Raw genomic sequence first — 19,955 nt, 5'->3', positions numbered from 1 at the left:
AGCTGCCACCCTAACTTTGTCAGGGTAGCCCTGATTTCAACAAGCTAAGTTCTGCAGTCCTCCACTGATCTGCCCACAAACAGGAAATCATCGAGATAAGGTATCAATAATGCCTCTTTCTCCTGAAGAGGAGTTGTCATCTCTGCTACTGTTTTGGTAAAGATTCAAGGGCCCATTGACAACCCGAAGGGACAGGCCCGAAACTGAAAGTGCCTGAATTTCCCTTTTATACTTCGAGCAACTCAGGAATTTCTAGCTATCTACTTGGGTTGGATCGTGACAGTCCTGGATTTAAAAGATGCATACTTTCACATAGCAATCTGGAAATAGGAGTTTTATGGACGATCTAATAGACCCCCATTTTGATTGATCTTCTTCCAAAGCCAGCTGTTCCACTGGAGAATTCCGGGCTTTTATCACCACAAAATTCTGCTGGGAACAGCCAGAGACTTCAACCTCAGGCCTAAGTGCACAATGCTGAGGATCCAGTTGCTTGATGAAACTTGCACCTAGGCAGGAAAAGAGAGAAAGTCTTCCCCTACCTGGGGTATGAGTGTGCTTTTTACCCTCAGAGGAGGATCCCCCAAACATGAAGTCTCTGCCTCTCTTTTTTTTCTGGTCCTCCCACTTGACCTGTTTCTTTAGGGGCACTTTCCGACTGTATTTCTTTTTCCGAAAGGACCTCTTATAAGATGGGATCTGATGCGTGGGTGACACTGCACTGTTTTATTCTGTAGGTTTCCTTGAAGGGACGATCCCCTCTCTCCAAGGTGCTGTCATGGGTGATGGGACAAAAAACAAAACAGGAGATCTTCCAGAATATTTAATCTTAGTTATATAATCAGGTCTTATTAATGCTAGACTAAAGGGGCTTTGATTATTTTTTTTTCTCCTTGGTAGCCATATCTATTAATGTATCACTGAGATGAAGGTGAAGGCCGCCGTGGCCACGTGTAGTTCTTATGTGTATAAGGAAGGAAATGGAAGTTCTGGACTTGGTTGTAACCTAGAGAGAAGAAATCATATAATGAGACAGTACTTAAAATTAGAGGGATATATTTAAAGGGTCAGCAACCAGCTGTCAGGGTATGCTGGGAGTTGTAGTGTCACAACAGCAGGTTACTTACCGCTACATTAAGGAAAATTAAAAAAAAAATTGGAGTCCAGCTCAACAGGACTAGATTTTCCTTTTTATTTTTCAAAAGAAAATATAGTGCATACAAAAGAAAAATTTACATGGTTGACATGACCCAGTCGACGTGTTTTGACTGCACTAAGCAAAACACTCCAAAACAAAAGACTCCAATTTTTCTATTTTCCTTGATGTGAGGCCAGGGCGAGGCCAGTGTCTGAGCATAGAGCAACTGGGTGAGCTGGAATCAAGTTTTTATAGTTACTGCTACGACTAGATAGTTGTAATTGTACTATCACATTCTCACTTATTACGGCACCATGTAATACTACGATCAGCCAATCGCCCGGACAGCTGCCTTATAAAAGCGAGTTATACTGTCTAGACAGCCCATATAAAGGGTATTCTCATCTTTTATTGGATATGCCATTGATCTATGATAGGTACAGCTGTCCCCAGAACTAAGATCCACAGGGTCCCACCTCGTGAACGGACCTCTGGAGACACAACCAGGCGGTGAATAAACGGACAAGTGGCTCAGTGTGGGCTTTATAGGAGACCGTGAATGTGATGTTACTATGTACAGCAATATTGTGTTATCGCAGTATATAGCACAAGCCATCAAACGATTCCAGGTTTAAGTCCCAAAGGGGGAATAAAAAAAGTTTAAATTAATTAAACCAAAAAAAGTGAAAGTTGATTGAAATCACTTTTTCCTCATTTAAAAAAAAAGTTTGATATTTCTGAGTTCGATACATCAAAAATAAAATGTAACCACTGTGATCAAAATGACATATGCACCCTAAAGTGGTATCAATAAAAAAAAAAAAAAAAAAAAACTACAGCTCGGCTCGCAAAAAACAAGCTCTTATACAGCTCCGCATAAATTATAGAAGCTCGCCCTTCAAAGTTTTTATCCTCTTTAATATATTGCAATAATCATATTATACAGCAATGTGTTCTTACTATTGCTCATTTTGCCTTTCTACCCAGCTATTTATTCTCTTTTCTCTGCTCCATGTCCCTGCATTTATTATTACCCTCTTCACCTCCTGACCCAGCTGCTCCATGCTCACCCTGTCATAGACTATTGCAGTACGATTTTTTTGGTGTGTGATCTGTTATTTTCATGGATAGATCACAGACCCATCACAATATATATATTTTTTCTTTTGTGAACGCATTCTCAGTCGCCCCAAAAATGGAGATTTCCTATGGATCAATCTTGCCAATTCAAGTCAATGGCCACTTGGAAAACAAACGGATAGTGCATGGATGTCATTGGCAATCTGTCCGTATTCTATATTTTAATTGTTAGAAGTTATGAGGTTTTTTTTTTTTCATAAGAGAAAAATGGATGCAACAAGGATTGTAAAACACAGACCAAAAAATGGGTCCAGCACCATTGAAATTGAAAAAACAAAAAACATTCCATTTTTCACATTTGTGGGGGGAAAAAATTACATCTGAAATCGGTCTTAGTTGCATATCACTAGGATATGCTGTGACCTAATTATCGCTGTAGCTCCAACTTTAAGGCCCACCATCATCATAAGTATGAAGGGGCTACAGCTCTGTTTCACAGTGCATCCTCGCTTGGGGTTTCAATAAAGGGGCCCCAGTGTGGTATCAATCACAATCATTGGTGTTTCAATAGATCGGACCCCCCAGCCGTCTTAAAGAGATATTCCCATCCATTACTTAAAGGAGTCACAGCTTTCTTTCTGATGTGAGGACCCATCAAACAGCCCTCCATATCTCAGCTTCCAGCACAAGTGAGACAGCAGAAGCCCATAACATGAGTATGAAATCTGTTTTCTGGTGGAGTGGGTGCTTTCTTACCAATTCTCTGCACTCCAGGTGGTATTCTGTGACTCCATCACGTGGAAGGAATAGGCGTGACGAGAGTTTGGTGAACTGTTCAGTTCGCTCTTGTGCACAACTTCTCCGTGGATTAGAACAAGTCCGCCTAAGTAGTAAGTGAAGCCAATATCTCAGATAATGAAACCCAGGAAGAAAAAGGTGATGTAAGTAAATCCCAATTTAGTAATTAAAAGAAATTTTATTTAAATACATTAAAAGTGTGTATGTATATGTTAATAAGGCAAGGTTTACTCACAATAGGACTTACCGCAAATTGATCCAGAAAGGTTAAAGAAATAATTAGAAAATTAGCTATAAAAGGTAACAGCAGTTTAAAGAAGCCCTCCTCCTCCCATCAAGTTTTTATCCTATTAATATATTGCAGTCATCATATTATACAGCACTGTGGACTAACAATTGCTCATTTTGCCTTTTTACCCAGCCAATTCTTCTCCATTAGGTCTATAACATCACAAGGTTAAAAATGGCCTAGCTGAATCCTTCCTTAGAAACGAGGTCTATTTTCCCTCCATGACTCATGAGTCACTGCAAAAGACCCTGGCAGGGGGAAGATTGGAAGGAAAATATAAAAATTACCTGGGTAGAAAGGCAAAATGAGCAATTGTAAGTACACAGTGCTATGTAATATGATGATTGCTATGTATTACGAGGATAAATACTTTTGACGGGAGAAGGAGGAGGAGTGCTTCTCTGTGATATAACAATCATATTATAGTCATGGAATATGTGAAACAAGTCGGTGTCATAATGTACAGAGCAAAGAGGAACCTAAAGGCTGGTAGTCTGGATCAAATATCCTCGTGCTCCTGTTTGTACATTAGTAAGTGAAGGTTTCAGGGCAAGGGTCCTATGATAAATAATGCATACAGCCGGAGATCCCCTTTAATCATAACCCCATGTATTGATATAGTGGTTAGGGTAATGCACCTTTGGACACCGGGGCTGGCACAAACTGGTCATCATGGTAGCTCCGCTCTTCTCCAATGAAGGATGTGCAGGGTATGGAGCCTGGCGGTGTGCGCACCATACGGCGCGATATTCCAGCTTAAGGAGACAAATTTGTGAAACGGTCATTAGGAAGCACAAAAGACGAAATGCTCGTTTGGCCAAATTTACCCACAAACATTCATGCTTAGGCATTTATTTTGGATAACAGAATGTTGGCGCCACTGAGCGCCAAAGAAAGATTTGGATAGGTTAAAATCTATCCAACATGAATCTGTTGGAATGTATCTGGGATAGGATGGGATGGATGTTTTCAGTCTGATCCCCAATCCAGATGATAAATATGTGTGATGAAGTGTCAGCGGCTTACCTCGCCTGCCATATCTTACCCCGGTGTGACCCTGGAATGAACCACAAGCAGCCATTTTCTTTATTGGCGTCCTCAATAGCGATCCAGAACCCAATGATACGGCCAAGAGGCTCAGTGTTCAGGAAGGTGGCATCTTGGTGCGGAGTCACTGATACAAAATATGGAGAGAAGAATAAATCTGAATCTGCCATATTTAAAACCCCGATGCCATGATTTCTGGTCCTGACATTTTTCGCATTCAGCATGAACTCCTATTCCTTGTCTTACCTTCCCCTCCAATGTTAGGTTGCTGGAAATAAAAAGAATAATTCTACATTAATGTGCATGCCAATGGGAAATCTACATAGAATGATCTCTGGTGCTATATACCTTGCTGTACCTTAAATATATACATGCTCTGCACGATCACCGGCTCCACAAGGCCCAGCCGTTGACCCACTTCCTGTATACAGAAATATAAATGTACAGAACAAAGCCACAGGGTATATTTTTGTTCAGAGCTGAAAGTTTATGGGATTTTGCTGCCACCCAGTTGTGGAATAAGGGTGAAATTGTTACCAATTACAGTTAAAGGAGGTTATCACTTATCCCCAGGATAGGCGATAGTTGCTAGAACAGTGAGGATCTAACTGGGGAGACCCAGTCCTGGGTTGGAGAAGTGTTCATACCTGTGTACTTGCACTCCTTTCAGAGTCTGTGTGACTACTGGAAATAGCGAAGTACTGCAGGATGGGTGATCACTGCTTGATCATGGAGGTCCGACCACTGGGACCCCACCAATCTCTACTTATCCTGTGGCGCCTGGTACATGAATGGGGGGTCCGACCAATGTGATCCCTACCGATCTCCAATATAGTGTCCCATGTCCTCCTTTGGAACGAAGCACGGATCACCCATGCACAAGGCTGATCCAATCAGAGTCTACGGGATTGCTGGCACTGATAGATGTGCGATAACTGCTTGATTGTGGAGTTGTGGCTAACAGGACGTCCACCGATCACAAGAGAAGGGTCCCATGTCCTCGACTGGAACGAATCAGGGATCACGCATGCACATGGAATTTCCATTCCGAGTCTATGAAACTGCTGGCGACGGCTTGATCATGGAGGTCTGACCAGTGAGACCCCCAATGATAGCTATATAAAAGGTCACAGGTCATGAAATGAAACGAAGCTGGTGATTTCTATCATTTTAGGGTGAGAGATAACTGTTTGATTTTGGGGGTCTATTCACTGGGGTCCTCACCAATCACCATTCAATGTCTAAAGGAGTGCCAGAAAAAGCCAAGAACTGTACTGAGCCATCTCATCAATTGGGATGAGGCCACAATTGTTGGCCCTTCGTTCTGCCGATTGTAGGGGTTTCAGCAACTTGATGCAGCCAGAATATCCCTATATGAAAAGCAATGACTAATATTTCTCTAGCTACAATTAGGATTGTCTTGGCTGCTCACCTGTATTTTGGGGGAGTGCGTGACCCTTTTATATATCGGATTATGTGCATGTAAAGCTGCAAAAACCAGAGACAGAAGTAAATGCAAGAAAGAAAGATTTCACATATAATCGCATGCTGCCATGTTGTGGATTTAACTAGCATGCACAATTAGGGGTTAAAAAAAAACAAAACATTCCAGCTTTCCTGTAAAAACAGCACCACGGCTGTCCATAGGTTGTTTGTGGTATTGCAGCACACACCCCATTCACTTCAAACAAACTGAGCTGCAATATCAGACACAACCTATGGATAGGGGTGGCGCTGTTTCTAGATGGAAACGCCCATGTTATCTTATAATTCTGCACATCCCCTTTAGTGGTAGAGCTCGAACAAGCCTGATGTATCCTGTAACTCTTCTGTGACCCATGGGGAGAAGTATTTACTCTCAGATATCTCATAAGATGGTGGCCACAAACAATTCTGTTTGGTAACAATTTTAAGTAGTAACAATTTTTTTTTTTTTTTATTCAGGTTATTTTTTTAAGGAAACAGCGGCACCCATGTCTATAAGTTGTGTCTGGTAATGTAAAATTTATGTAAAAGTGACTAATCTGAGATATTAGACAGTTCCTAGATAAAAGACCATACCGAAAAACACTTTCTGTAATGTAAGGCTGTGTGCACACGATGCAGATTTGCAGCGGATTTTACCACGCAGAAACGTTGCATATCCGCATTGTGATGTACAGTAGCCTTAAAGTCAATGAAAAAAAACCGCTGTGCAGACGCTGCGGATTTTTCCGCGGTACAAAATCTGCAGCATGTTACTACTTGTGTGCGGTTTTCCATCTCCCCTGTAACCAAATCCGCAGGGGGAAAACCGCACAAAAACCGCATGAAAAATGCAGGCCATTTGACCAGCGGATTTCTTCCATTCTGCGAGGAAAAATCCACAGGGCCAAAAAGTACATCTGCACTCAGCCTTAGAAGACACATCCTTTGGTGCTATTTTTGGGCAGAAAGCAATACTGGGGCAGATTTACCAAGACTGTCTGAAAAGAAAGACTTTCCTTGTTGCCCTTAACAACCAATTACAGCGCAGCTTTCATGTTACCAGAGCAGTTTAAACAATGAAAGCTGAGCTCTGATTGGTTGATACAGAATACAAAGATTTTCTTTTAGAATGTTTTGATACATGAGGCCTCATGGGAATTTCTGTTAGGGAAACTGGCTCCTAAGTAATAAACCTCCTAAAAAAATTATCTACGTGCAATTATTCTTAGAGCATATTCACAGGACAGTATTGTACAGTTGGTGTTAGGGGCACAATGGCTGACGTGACCGTGGATCTCCAGATCTCCAGACCCGGGGCCTTTCTGGACTTTGCGGTCTATATATGGACCTTGATTGAAATACAGCTGTCTGAACCAGACCTAATGTAGCCAGAACTATGCACGCCTCACACTACAGAACCCACATCCTAGTAAATGGATAGTGGAAAGTAAAAGTATTCTTCTTACCGTGTCCTATTTTATTCACAGATCTTTCTCTTGCCACCAGAAATTCACCTGGAAAACGGTTAAAATGGTATTGCGCTTGTCAATAACACGTCATAGAAGTCTCTCCCCCCCCCCCCCCCCCCATCAGTCCTGAGATCGGAAAAAGTGCCACTTTTGTCCTCAGGTTGTGTCTGGTACTGCAGTTCATCACTCTCTCTCCATTGAAGTGAGAAATGATGAGTTGCAATACCAAAGACATCTTATAGACGGGAGTCTGGTAAACAAAAATCTCTTTAGTAATCCGGTACAGCTTTCTAAGACTGCCATTTGTCATAATTAAGTAATTTGTTTTTACCTCGTGTAAATGCTACTGTTCTCCTGAATCCGGTGTTGTTTTGCTTTTGTTCCTGCGCATCTCCGATTCTGAGATATGGCACCTTCTTCCCTGTATATAAATTGTGTCCTTTTGAAGCCATCTTGGAGTGGCCATAGAGAACACGCCTCCAGAGAAGAGTGAGGACCACACCCACTTTGCTTAAAGGACTAAACTTACAGTGAACATAAGGCCATATCTCAGGAACAGAGAGACTCAGAAACAAAAGGAAAACAAAGCTGGATTCAGGAGAACAGTGTCATTTATGCCAGGTAAAAAAAAAAGTCATTTATGGCAAGTGATAGATCCCCTTGAAGGAATTATTGTTACCTTTGTCATTGAACACTCCTTTCTCAAAGAAGAAGCGGATCTTGTCTCCACTCTGAAGGAAATAGTCAGCACTTCCCTATCGGTGACATAATGAAGAGAGATTAAGCCTCTAATATGTCATGTCCCAAGTTTCACAACTAATCGCCATAAATCGTATCTGCAGTATACTGTATACTTAATTTTATTCGGCTGTTTCTTATTCACACATGGATAGCTGGGTGACTACCAATATGGCCACTGTCATAGCACCTACACAAAGAAACAGCCCTTTCTATACTGAAGTCAGCCTTGTAATTATTTGATGGTCGCGGGTCTGGATTCATAAACCTCCAGAACACAGGATTATTGCTCTAAGGCCAGGATCACACATGCGAGAAACTCGGACGAGTCTCGCATCTTAATACCAGGCACAGCCGGCACTCGGAGCGTGCGGCCGAATAGAAATACATGGAGCCGCATGCTCCGCTCCCGAGTGCCGACGGCAGTGCCGAGTATTAAGATGCGAGACTCATCCGAGTTTCTCGCATGTATGAGCCCGGCCTTAGGCCAAATTCAGGATCCATAAAACACAGTCCATGAACGGAGTAACCATAGATCTCCTGACACAAACTCAGCAGTCACATCTATATATATATATATATCTACAGTCATATGTTAAAGTTTGGGCACCCCTATTAATGTTAACCTTTTTTCTTTATAACAATTTTGGTTTTTGCAACAGCTATTTCTGTTTCATATATCTAATAACTGATGGACTCCGTTATATTTCTGGATTCAAATGAGGTTTATTGTACTAACAGAAAATGTGCAATCTGCATTTAAACAAAATTTGACCGGTGCAAAAGTATTGGCACCTCAACATAAAAGTGACATTAATATTTCGTAGATCCTCCTTTTGCAAAAATAACAGCCTCTAGTCGCTTCCTGTAGCTATTAATGAGATCCTGGATGAAGGTATTTGTGACCATTCCTGTTTACAAAACAATTCCAGTTCAGTTAAGTTTGATGGTCGCCGAGCATGGACAGCCCGCTTCAAATCATCCCACAGATGTTCAATGATATTCAGGTGTGGGGACTGGGATGGCCATTCCAGAACATTGTAATTGTTCCTCTGCATGAATGCCTGAGTAGATTTGGAGCGGTGTTTTGGATCATTGTCTTGCTGAAATATCCATCCCCTGCGTAACTTCAACTTCGTCACTGATTCTTGCACATTATTGTCAAGAATCTGCTGATACTGAGTTGAATCCATGCGACCCTCAACTTTAACAAGATTCCCGGTGCCGGCATTGGCCACACAGCCCCAAAGCATGATGGAACCTCCACCAAATTTTAATGTGGGTAGCAAGTGTTTTTCTTGGAATGCTGGGTTTTTTGGCCTCCATGCATAACGCCTTTTTGTATGACCAAACAACTCAATCTTTGTTTCATCAGTCCACAGGACCTTCTTCCAAAATGTAACTGGCTTGTCCAAATGTGCTTTTGCATACCTCAGGCGACTCTGTTTTTGGCGTGCTTGCAGAAACCGCTTCTTTCGCATCACTCTCCCATACAGCTTCTCCTTGTGCAAAGTGCGCTGTATTGTTGACCGATGCACAGTGACACCATCTGCAGCAAGATGATGCTGCAGGTCTTTGGAGGTGGTCTGTGGATTGTCCTTGACTGTTCTCACCATTCTTCTTCTCTGCCTTTCTGATATTTTTCTTGGCCTGCCACTTCTGGGCTTAACAAGAACTGTACCTGTGTTCTTCCATTTCCTTACTATGTTCCTCACAGTGGAAAGTGACAGGTTAAATCTCTGAGACAACTTTTTGTATCCTTCCCCTGAAAAGCTATGTTGAATAATCTTTGTTTTCAGATCATTTGAGAGTTCTTTTGAGGAGCCCATGATGCCACTCTTCATAGGAGAATCAAATAGGAGAACTACTTGCAAGTGACCACCTTAAATACCTTTTCTCATGATTTGATACACCTGGCTATGAAGTTCAAAGCTCAATGAGGTTACAAAACCAATTTAGTGCTTCAGGAAGTCAGTAAAAAGTAGTTAGGAGTGTTCAAATCAAGAAAATAAGGGTGCCCATACTTTTGCACCGGTCAAATTTTGTTTAAATGCAGATTGCACATTTTCTGTTAGTACAATAAACCTCATTTGAATCCAAAAATATAACTGAGTCCATCAGTTATTAGATATATGAAACTGAAATAGCTGTTGCAAAAAACAAAATTGTTATAAAGAAAAAAGGTTAACATTAATAGGGGTGCCCAAACTTTAACATATGACTGTGTATATATATTCGTCTTATGGTGTCTGTCTGTAACCGAAATCCAGCGTTGCTGACCGGTCGTGGCCGCCAGGCCTCGACCAATCAGCGACAGGCGCAGTGCGCAGACACAGTCCTCAAGACGCACGCCACTGCTACCGTCGGGAGATCAGCGGCGCTAGCCGCTGATCTCCCGACGGTTGCCGCGGGTCATCTCTGGGCGTCAGCGGCGACGCAGCCAGGAGATTACCGGCTAGCGGTACCCAGGGTCTAAAAGAGAGGAAACTCCTCCGGACCCTGGGTACCATGAACGTGTAAAAATTAGAATTAAAATAAGAGTGATATACTCACCTTCCGACGGCCTCCGGACTTTTTCTCTCCTCTCCACGCTCCCGGCATCTTCCGTTCCCAGTAAGGCTTTGCGCCAAAGACCGCTGATGACGTTGCACTCTCGCGAGAGTGACGTCAGCAGCGGTCTTTGGCGCAAAGCATTACTGGGAACGGAAGATGCCGGGATCGTGGAGAGGAGGGACACAGTCCAGGGGCCGTCGGATGGTGAATAGATCACATTTTTTATTTTAATCTCCCACTGGCCATATTCTAGAGTACCCGATGCTTTAGAATCGGGCCAGCAGCTAGTAGGCATATAAGAGGCAATTGGCTTGGAGCTGGGAGACCCGCGGCCAGTCCATACATCGTGGTCTGTTCATGGACTGTGTTTCACAGATATCTAAAATAGACCTTAGTTTGAGTCCACATGGTGTGGCAGACCATGCAGCCGAGACACTACCCAATCTCCGTGGTCAAAGGATGCATAATTTTGCCTCAAGATGGTGCAGTCATTGGCCATCATGGAGTTGGACATTTTGTCCATGTGCCACCAGCTGTACTGCGTGCTCTCACCCTTCCATCTATCACAATACAACACAGCAAGGCCTGTTCTGGCCAGACTATGAACTACAAGAAGTAGAAAACATGGCTGCTATACTGATAATCTAGTGCCACCCCTGTCCAATGGTTGTGTCTGGTATTACACCTCTGTGAATGGAGCTCAGCTGCAGTACCACACCCAACCTGTGGATGGCTGCGGTGCCTGCATGTTTTTTAATCCCTTTTTTAAAATACCATTGAATATTGGATCATATAAAATGGTGCCTAAAACCTGAGCTTTTAGTTGTTCTTCCTGCTGTGTAGAAAACTCTGTACGGCAGTGAGGAGGGACGTCCATGTCTTGTATAATCCTTCCAATTTCCTCCTTCATGGTCTCGCATTCTTCATGGCTGAAAAGTCCGTCCAGAACCAAATAACCATCTTCATGGAACTGCAAAATGGAGGCAGATTGTTCAGGCAGTGTTTTTGACCACCACCAGCAGCAGGTGGCACCATTGAGTCACAGTATAAGAAATACATTAGTTCATTATTGCTGTATTATATTCCAGTACATGGCGGTTTACACTATGCATACAAGATGACAAGTCAGCAACTCTGGTGCTTTACAGTTCATTACTCCCCACCATTTTTACCTTTTGTGGTGTCTTAAATGGTACTCCCCTTTAAGCAATGTCTTAGAATGGATTGTCAGCCCCTGGGGCAAGCAATTAATGCACCCCCAAACCAGATAAATTGCCCCCTTGAAATAATGCCACCTGAGTGCTCCATTAAAACAAATAATGACTTCAAAATAATAATACCTTTGTGCTACCCGAACCCAACAGTTTATGCTCCTTTAATGCGAGCAATCAAGTCCACCTCTCCTTGGCACAGGTGGCACCGTGCAATGACATCATTGTGCCACCTGCACCCAGAGAAGACTAGTGGCAACCTCCGGGTCTATATGATCCCACTGCATTGATGTCATGTTGAAAATGGCGTGTTTCCGGGGCACCTAGCCAAAGGTGAGTGGCTTGAGCACTGCTCACGTTTTTTGCTGCACCAGTTCTTTTGAAATTTTGCAGCCAGGGAAAATGCCCCCCCCCCCCAGTTATGCCACATCTTTCCCACATTAAAGGGGTGTTCTCAAGTTCCTATCTTCAGGGTCACACCACTCATCTGCCTCCTGGTTTACTGACTCCCAGGGGGCGGTGCGCTCCTGAAGATTGATAGTTCGGCCAGCGGCATAGCGTTTTGCTTTCCCGTTTAAGTAGTGCCACCTTTGAAGGAGCACGGAGGGCACTGATCCCGCCAGCTTCAAAGCAGTGATTGCAAAGGTTAATCCATCTGGTTACATAATGACAGCCATGTGCTGCACACGAACACCGTGCTGCACTAATCCTGCTCCATCTGCCCTTACTATTCCGCTCCCCTATATCCTACCTATAGCACATTTGTGTGAGGTCTGCTGCACCTGTACAGGTGGAGCACATTTATAGCTCACCTTCTGGACCTGTTCGTCTGTCATCAGAACCATATTGAGGAGGACAAAGCTTCCTGTAACCCTTGGATCGGTGGAGGATGAGAGGACACAACTGCCAGATGAAGCTGCCAGATAAAGGAAAGGGAGAGACAGAGGCCCCGCATACCAGCATCGGTCATGTGATCACCATCAGCTGGAACAAGGATTTGGCTATGGAAAAAGAAAAGTTTGCAATTTTACAATTTAGAAAAAAAAAAAAAAGTTCCCCTACTTCAGAAACAATTTAAATCTAATCTACCATACCACTCACAACCTGTGAACAGGAGTGGCACTCGGGGTTGCCAATCATCCAGAAATTCATGGAAAGTTCGTGAAAATAAAGAACTTATTTTGCCCTGTCCTTTAAGAAAAAAAATGTACGTGTCCATGATTTTATTATAAAACTGGAAAGTCATATAGATTGTGAATGTAATTATCCATTTACAGTGAATGCTGCTAATGTGTTTATTCCAGATTCATGGGCTGTAGTCACAGCACACTTACCGTAATCTTTATGATCATGCTTTTCCAATGTGTCTGTAAAAATATATTGGCTGTCTGAAAATTTTAGATAAGGTGTCAAAAAAAAAAAAAAATCAAGTTGGCTAGCCTGTAGGTACTGTTTCTTGGAGAAGCCATATTTTTTTTTCTTATCCTGCACAATCCCAAGGGGATTGTCACAAGGGGACCTACTCACTTGCCGAAAATGTTTTTCTTTTTTACCTGGTGTAAATGCCGCTGGTCTTAATCCGGCGTTGTATTTCTTTTGTTCCTGCGCCTCTCCGTTCCTGAGATATGGCCTCTTCTTCCCTGTATGTAAATCTTGTCTTGTTAGCCAACTGCATGTGGTTCTTGAAGACACCCACTTGGCTAAAAAGACTAGTTTTATATACAAAGAAAAGGAGGTCATATCTCAGGAATGGAGAGACGCAGGAATAAAAGAAATACAACACCGGATTCCGGAGAACAGCGGCATTTACACCAGGTAAAAAAAATTATGAATTTATAGCAAGTGATTGGTGTTGTGAACACTTTGGACCTGACTTCTGAGTTTGGGCTCCCTCTGGTGGTTGCTGCTGGTAATGGAGCTGGTCGGGTTGACAGAAGTCAATCACCTGAAGAGGATGATTGGAGGTCAGGTGTTACAGACTGGGAGGATTTAAGTGAACAAGTTTCCCTCAGTTGTTGCTGGTGATTTGGTTTTCTTCCTGTGCATTTTGAAGTCAGCTTGCCCCCAGCTTGGTCCTGCATCATTCAGATAAGTTATTTGTTTGCTGGAATCTTTTTGCATTTGATCCAGTTTTTGCTTTTATCTGCTTTTTGCTTTGCTGTATGGGTTCAGCATTGTTCCCTGCTTGGACCGGTGCTGGACCCCGTTCCATATGCCACAGCTTATGTCAGTCTGTTCAGTATTGCTAATCCCGTTATATCAGTATCTTTTGTTTTGCTTTCAGTTCACACCAGAATTCTGATCTAGTGGGGGAAAGGTAGTGTTGCCTCAGTATTTTTGCATATCAGGCATGTTGGATTTTTCTTAGGGTTTTTTGCTTGATTGCAGACAGTATCTTTCCTGTCCTATCTAGACAGTTTGGGCCCCATCATTTGCTTACTCTATTTTCTGCCTGTGTTTGTGCCTCATCTTGTCTCACCGGCAATATATGTTTGGGGGCTATCTATTCATTTGGGGTTCTTCTCCGGGGCAGTTTAGTTTTCCCCTTTCTTGCTTTAGGCTTAGTTAATTCTTTGGCTGTGCTGAGGCGTCTAGGGCATCGTAGGTACGTCCCACGGCTAATTCTAGTTGTGTTGTTAGTTTTAGGGGTCTGCAATCCGCTAAGTTGCCAACCTTTCTGGTTATCTGGTTGCCTAGCTTTCCCCAGCTATCCCTCCTCGGTTACCTAATCATAACAGATTGGTCTTTAACTAGGACATAAATGAAGAAATTGTTGTTTAATTGAACTTCGCATTAAAAGCCTTTATGACTTAAAATACTAATTAAAAAAAACCCAACTAGATAGTTTTGCGGTTCGAAAACGAACTATCCGCAGGCCTCCTGACCTTTACACAACAGCCTCATAGTTATGTAGGAGATTGTCAGATTCAGGCAGGAGACTCACGGACAGTCCGTACATGGCGGTCAACACTCAGACTGTGAAACATGGATGTCTGATATTGGCCTAGGGGGTGTCTGGTGTGTTAAAAAGGGTCCCCCTGAGATCAGTTGCAGGGTGATCTGGTTGCAAGTGTTCAGTTTCACTGCAGTGCCCCTACAGGAGAAGTGATGCATTACACTCTGTCCATTCATATCTGTGTGTAATGCAGAACAGAAAGGTACCATGGCCGAGAGGCGAGTAACCCAGAACTCTTCTAGGATAATTTTTTTTACTTAAGGCATCTCTTAAAGTTGTAGAAATCAACTAAATGGAACCCCCCGAAATGCAAACTGTGGGCAAAAAAAAAGCCCTTACCAGGTATTGGTCTAACACAGAAGTGTTCCACGTGACACATATTCACTGAAAGTTTATTTTTTTTTTTATTACAGGAGCAGCACATGCACATTTACTTGCCAGCAGTCCTCAGACTGGCACCATCTGTACCCACTGCTCCAACATAAATAAAATAAGCAATTACAGACCGCTATATAAACAGATAAAAATCCTGTACCCCTCCAGGACCAGTCTGACCGGAGTCCCGCAGAACATCTCTGGTCGTTCGTCTGGTTTTTCCACTCCAATGGGGATTTGTTGCCACACCGATATTTTCCATGAGGCTATAATAACAAGTGTCATTTCATACAGAAGATCCTAACAATGTATTAGGGCAGGCCCAAACACATTGTCACCATTTGCTGGGATTCTTAGCTTACTGACAGTCATTAGACTATGCATGGTTGCCAACATTTCGGAGGCAATTGTGAGGGTTAAAGGTGTATTTTGAGGCTAAAAATGTTTTTGCACCATTTACTTTCTATAGCTTTTCTACTGCACTGTCTAATGCTGCTGGCAGAATGAGTCATCTAAGAATCAGTCAGTGAGCTCTTTCATAGTAAATGACAGGAGAGTTTGTAACTCTTATCTGTTTTTTATTGCATTCCTCTCAGCAGATGTACAAGGGCATACCGCCAATAGTGGCAGACCATGTGGACGCTATGGAGGGGCCTAAAGCCAGCATCAGGGTACCCTGCCTAGCATCACACTTTCAACTGAATCAGCATTCTAGATGATGATATAGCTGAAAGCAATGATGGAAAAGGAAGCAGTCAGCTCTCTCCTCCATCATTCTCCCTCTGCGTTTGACGTCAGCATAGCAGGTATGATGACGTCATTACATCGCACCCGCCAAGCAGTGCAGAACTTCGGAACAGGCCAAACGCGCGTTGGGGTGGGTCGCAGTGACAGCTTGGACGTACACTCAGGTATTGCTGACCTATATGCTCGTTTAGTAGCGTTTTTTGATGGTCTATCATCCTCTTTATAGAAAGTATGTTGATTGCAATGCAGCTAGAAATCCGGGCACTGTGTCTAGATATAAATTGATGTCACATTGGCATTGTATATAATATAGATTTTAAGCAGCAATTGCCTTTGTAATGGAATGGGTATTTTGGCTGTTGAATGCCTTAGTGAGCGGTTACTTCAGTTGGTTCAGCAGTGATTTTGTTCAAGCTGCAGGCGACCTCTGGTATTTTGAGGCATCTACATGTATGTTGATCTTTTATGTAACATGTTTTCATTGTGAATAAATTTGCAAATATTTTGTGATATACATTCCTTTACTATTTAATTTATTTTTGTGGCATTCAGTGAAATTCAAATATTGCGGAGTGTGACCCATGATGTGCTTTAAGGACTAATATGTATGCAATGCATCCACCAAGCAGTGCAGAACTTCAGAACACCTGCTGAGGAGAACAGAGCAGCGGGGAAGCAAAGAGAGAGTATTTTTTCTTTTTATAAATCAATAGGGGCCCTGTAAAAAGTTTACAGAGCTATGTGGGGGCCATTGTACTATGTGGAGGACTATGGGGGCCATTATGCTATTAGGAGGGCTATATACACTGTTATACAGTTTGCAGAAATATTTGTGGCCCATTATACGGTTTGCAGGTCTATTTGAGGGTCATTATATAATTTGGAGGCCTATGTGTGGGCCATTATACTATTTGGAGGGCTATAGCCATTATATTATTTGGTGGGCATTATACAATTTTCAGGGCTATGTGGGGGCTATTATACTATTTGGAGGGCTATATGGGTGCCATTATACAATTTTCAGGGCTATGTGGGGGCCATTATACTATTTGGAGGGCTATATGGGTGCCATTATACAATTTTCAGGGCTATGTGGGGGCTATTATACTATTTGGAGGGCTATATGGGTGCCATTATACAATTTTCAGGGCTATATGGGGGCCATTATACTATTTGGACAGCTATGTGGAAACCAGTATGCTTGGAGGGCTAGTGGGGTCCATTATACTGTGTGTGGGCAATTATGCAATATGAAGGGATGTGTAGGGACCATTATACTGTGTGGAGGGTTGTAAGGGGCAATATACTGTATGGAGGGCCATCATACTTTGTTGGGATCACGGTGGGGGGGGGTAATGTATGGTCATCATACTGTGCAGCTGAAGGGTGATGTGTAGGAATTCACTGTGGGGGGGGTATCATTGTGTTGACATCATACTTTATGGGGGCCATGATGGGGTGTCAATGTGTGGGAACACCATGGGCCTTCAATAGGAGGAAAATTAACTTATAACGACTATAAAGTTGCGAGATATGCTCTTCTGTTACCCCACCGGATATTAAGTTTTTTTGGGGGAGTGTAGACTTATGCTTTGGGGGCCCCATGATTTCTTTGTATGTCCCTGCAGATATATAACCACAGACCACATCAAAGTTGAATGTGCAGATAAACAAAGAGCCTGTAAAAGCCGAACGGTGCAAACGTTTTAGTGAAACCCTATTGCAAAAATATTTTTAAGCCCCAAATACATGCATTTAAATAAAAGTACATACATAATTGTCTCCATAGTGGACAACACCTTTAAGTACAGTCTCTAACCCCTCCTTCCCAGGAGCCCACCTACCCATCTTGGAAACAACCTCCCAATCAGTCCAGGAGTCCCGGAAATCCTGGGACATTTGCCAAGTGTGACATTGTGGAAAAATAAAATGATCAAGCAGGTTGAATTTCAATTTACCTGATCCCATTGCTTTTCTTTCCAGAGATAAGCCTCCTGTCTCCCCCTTTTCTGTTACATAGCAGTAACTTGGTCTTATGTCTATAATCAGCATATAATTTTTTTTGTAAAGGTTTTCTCAGAAAATAACATTATCTGAAAATAGCTTTTAATGGCATAAAATAAAAGTGTAAAGAAAAAAAAAAGGCAAAAAAGTTGGAGGGATGAGAAGGGCTCATTATAAGGGCAGCACAGTGTGTTCTGCTGGACCTCCGATTCAGGAACCCTAGAGCATGCTGGGTATGTGTATGTCACCCTAGTAATAGGTTACCATTGGTCATGAAGTCTACTGCTCCTCTGTCTGTGGTATTACGGCCGCAAGTCCCAATCTATGTATCGCCACAGAACCGTATCATCTGCAGGGAGCCCAGATCGCTGCCAGATGACTGCATAGTAGAAAGTGACTTAAAAGGGAACACCATATATGCTATTTACTGGGGGTCATGATGAACAAGAATGCCTAAATCCCAAGACAAAAAGGGTCACTTTGATCCCCTTTAACTTTGTCAGGCAATATCCAACCTTGGATTGGGATTTGCAGCGGTGGAGGTCTCTGAGCAGTACTGCAATACCTAACGTAGACTATGGACAAGAGGGGCACTATTTCCGTTACAAAGAGCAAAACCCCTTAACTTTAAACTTATGGTGTCTATACTGGTCTCAAGATCCAATCTGGAGAACAGGTCACCCAGACACTATTCAGGGACTGATTACTGTCCTGACCTGGACATTCAAGGACACTTGTACAAGGCAGGGCCTCCGGTTTCCTGGCACTAGTACTGAGTGTTGGCTTTGTACAAATATCCTGTCAATTAGGATTTTTCAGTACATTTGCACTACTTGATCTAGGTTTGATAGTATCCAAGGCCTCAATGACCGTACGGCTCCCATAGAGTTCTATGGCAGATACGGTATAGATGTATTTTGGTGAAATTCTTCCCTAGTATTGGCCCCAGTGTCCATCATGGAGGAGCATAGAGACACCACATGCAATACAGTCAGTGCATTCTCGTACATATGCCTCCATGCAGCATGTATTATTAGATCCCTAAAGATCTGTGTGGAGAGAAGAGACCTGTCACTTCCCATAGATATGTATATTTTACCTGGTGTAAATGCCGCTGTTCTCCTGAATCCGGCGATGTTTCTCTTTTGTTCCTGCGCCTTTCCGTTCTTGAGATATGGCCTCTTCTTCCCTTTATATAAATCAAGTCTTTTGTAGCCATGTGGGCGTGAACACTTCAAGGACCACACCCCCTTGTTAACAAAACTAGATTTATATACAAGTAAGAAGAAGTCATATCTCAGGAACTGAGAGGCGCAAACACAAAAGAAAAACAGCGCCGGATTCAGGAGAACAGCGGCATTTACACCAGGTTGAAAAACAAAAAAAAAAAAAAGTGAACAAAAAGAGAGAGAGAGAGAGATTTATCGTCCGCCGAAAGGATTTCAGGGTTAATTTTGTCCCTGACTTCCTTTCTCCAGACATGCGCACTGGAAATTGCGGATCCAACAACAACAAAAACGTTGCAAGGTCCGTCCAGGCATGTCGGCGGATGCAAAACATTTTGCGGATCCTCACAAAAACGGATGACCATCCAGCAAGATCCGCCAGTAATGCAACTCAATGGGGAAAAAAACGGATCCGCAAAAAAATGGCGGATCCGTTTTTTTCAAAACCTGGCGGATTTTGACTGATGGTCAAAAACGGAAGTGTGAAAGAGGCCTTAGGCTAGTGATCTCCAACCTTTGACTCACCAGCTGTTGCGGGGAAAAAAAAATTATCCCTTAGCTGGATGTTGCTGGCCATGCTGGCAGTCTGTTTGGCAAACGCTGGAGCCACAGGATGAGAATCCTCAGTACATCACTATAAAAGATCTTAAATCCAAGCAAAACATTACGCCTAGTTCAAAGTCTGCATGACACAAGTATTCACAAACCATCAAAGGAGATATATCCTGTGTCATGCTCCGCCCACTGAGGACGTGCACTGGGGATAGCATTGGGAGAATTCCTTTTTTTTTTTTAAAAAAAAAAAAAAAAATCTTAAATTCTTGTTTTTTTCACTAAATAATTCTGGAGCAAATTTT

General features: G+C 42.7%; 1 protein-coding gene across 1 annotated transcript; it reads right to left on the bottom strand.

Annotated features, from left to right (window-relative positions):
- Positions 1-808: 808 nt before the first annotated feature.
- On the bottom strand, positions 809-13,154 carry PHYHD1 (phytanoyl-CoA dioxygenase domain containing 1). Its single transcript, XM_073540990.1, has 11 exons — positions 12,603-13,154; positions 11,391-11,549; positions 7,968-8,043; positions 7,286-7,333; positions 5,785-5,840; positions 4,711-4,773; positions 4,599-4,620; positions 4,351-4,479; positions 3,944-4,060; positions 2,975-3,101; positions 809-1,006 (listed from the first exon to the last, which is right to left on the bottom strand). The coding sequence occupies exons 1-11, from the start codon at positions 12,633-12,635 to the stop codon at positions 961-963; spliced, it is 876 nt and encodes a 291-aa protein (XP_073397091.1). The 5' UTR covers positions 12,636-13,154; the 3' UTR covers positions 809-960.
- Between the last annotated feature and the right edge of the window lie 6,801 nt (positions 13,155-19,955).

Source organism: Dendrobates tinctorius, unplaced genomic scaffold (assembly GCF_039654945.1).
Source record: "Dendrobates tinctorius isolate UK_male_01 unplaced genomic scaffold, ASM3965494v1 ptg000120l, whole genome shotgun sequence".
Lineage (NCBI taxonomy): Eukaryota > Metazoa > Chordata > Amphibia > Anura > Dendrobatidae > Dendrobates > Dendrobates tinctorius.
The sequence above is the reverse complement of the archived record's forward strand: the minus strand, read 5'-3'. Positions and strand labels throughout refer to the sequence as shown.

Coding starts and splice junctions, on each gene's coding strand:
- PHYHD1 (XM_073540990.1), bottom strand. CDS start 12,635: ATGGTTCTGATGACAGACGAACAGGTCCAGAAG. Junction 7,334..7,967: donor AGGAGTGTTCAATGACAAAG/GTAACAATAATT, acceptor ACCGTTTTCCAG/GTGAATTTCTGGTGGCAAGA. Junction 3,102..3,943: donor GCCAGCCCCGGTGTCCAAAG/GTGCATTACCCT, acceptor CTTACTACTTAG/GCGGACTTGTTCTAATCCAC.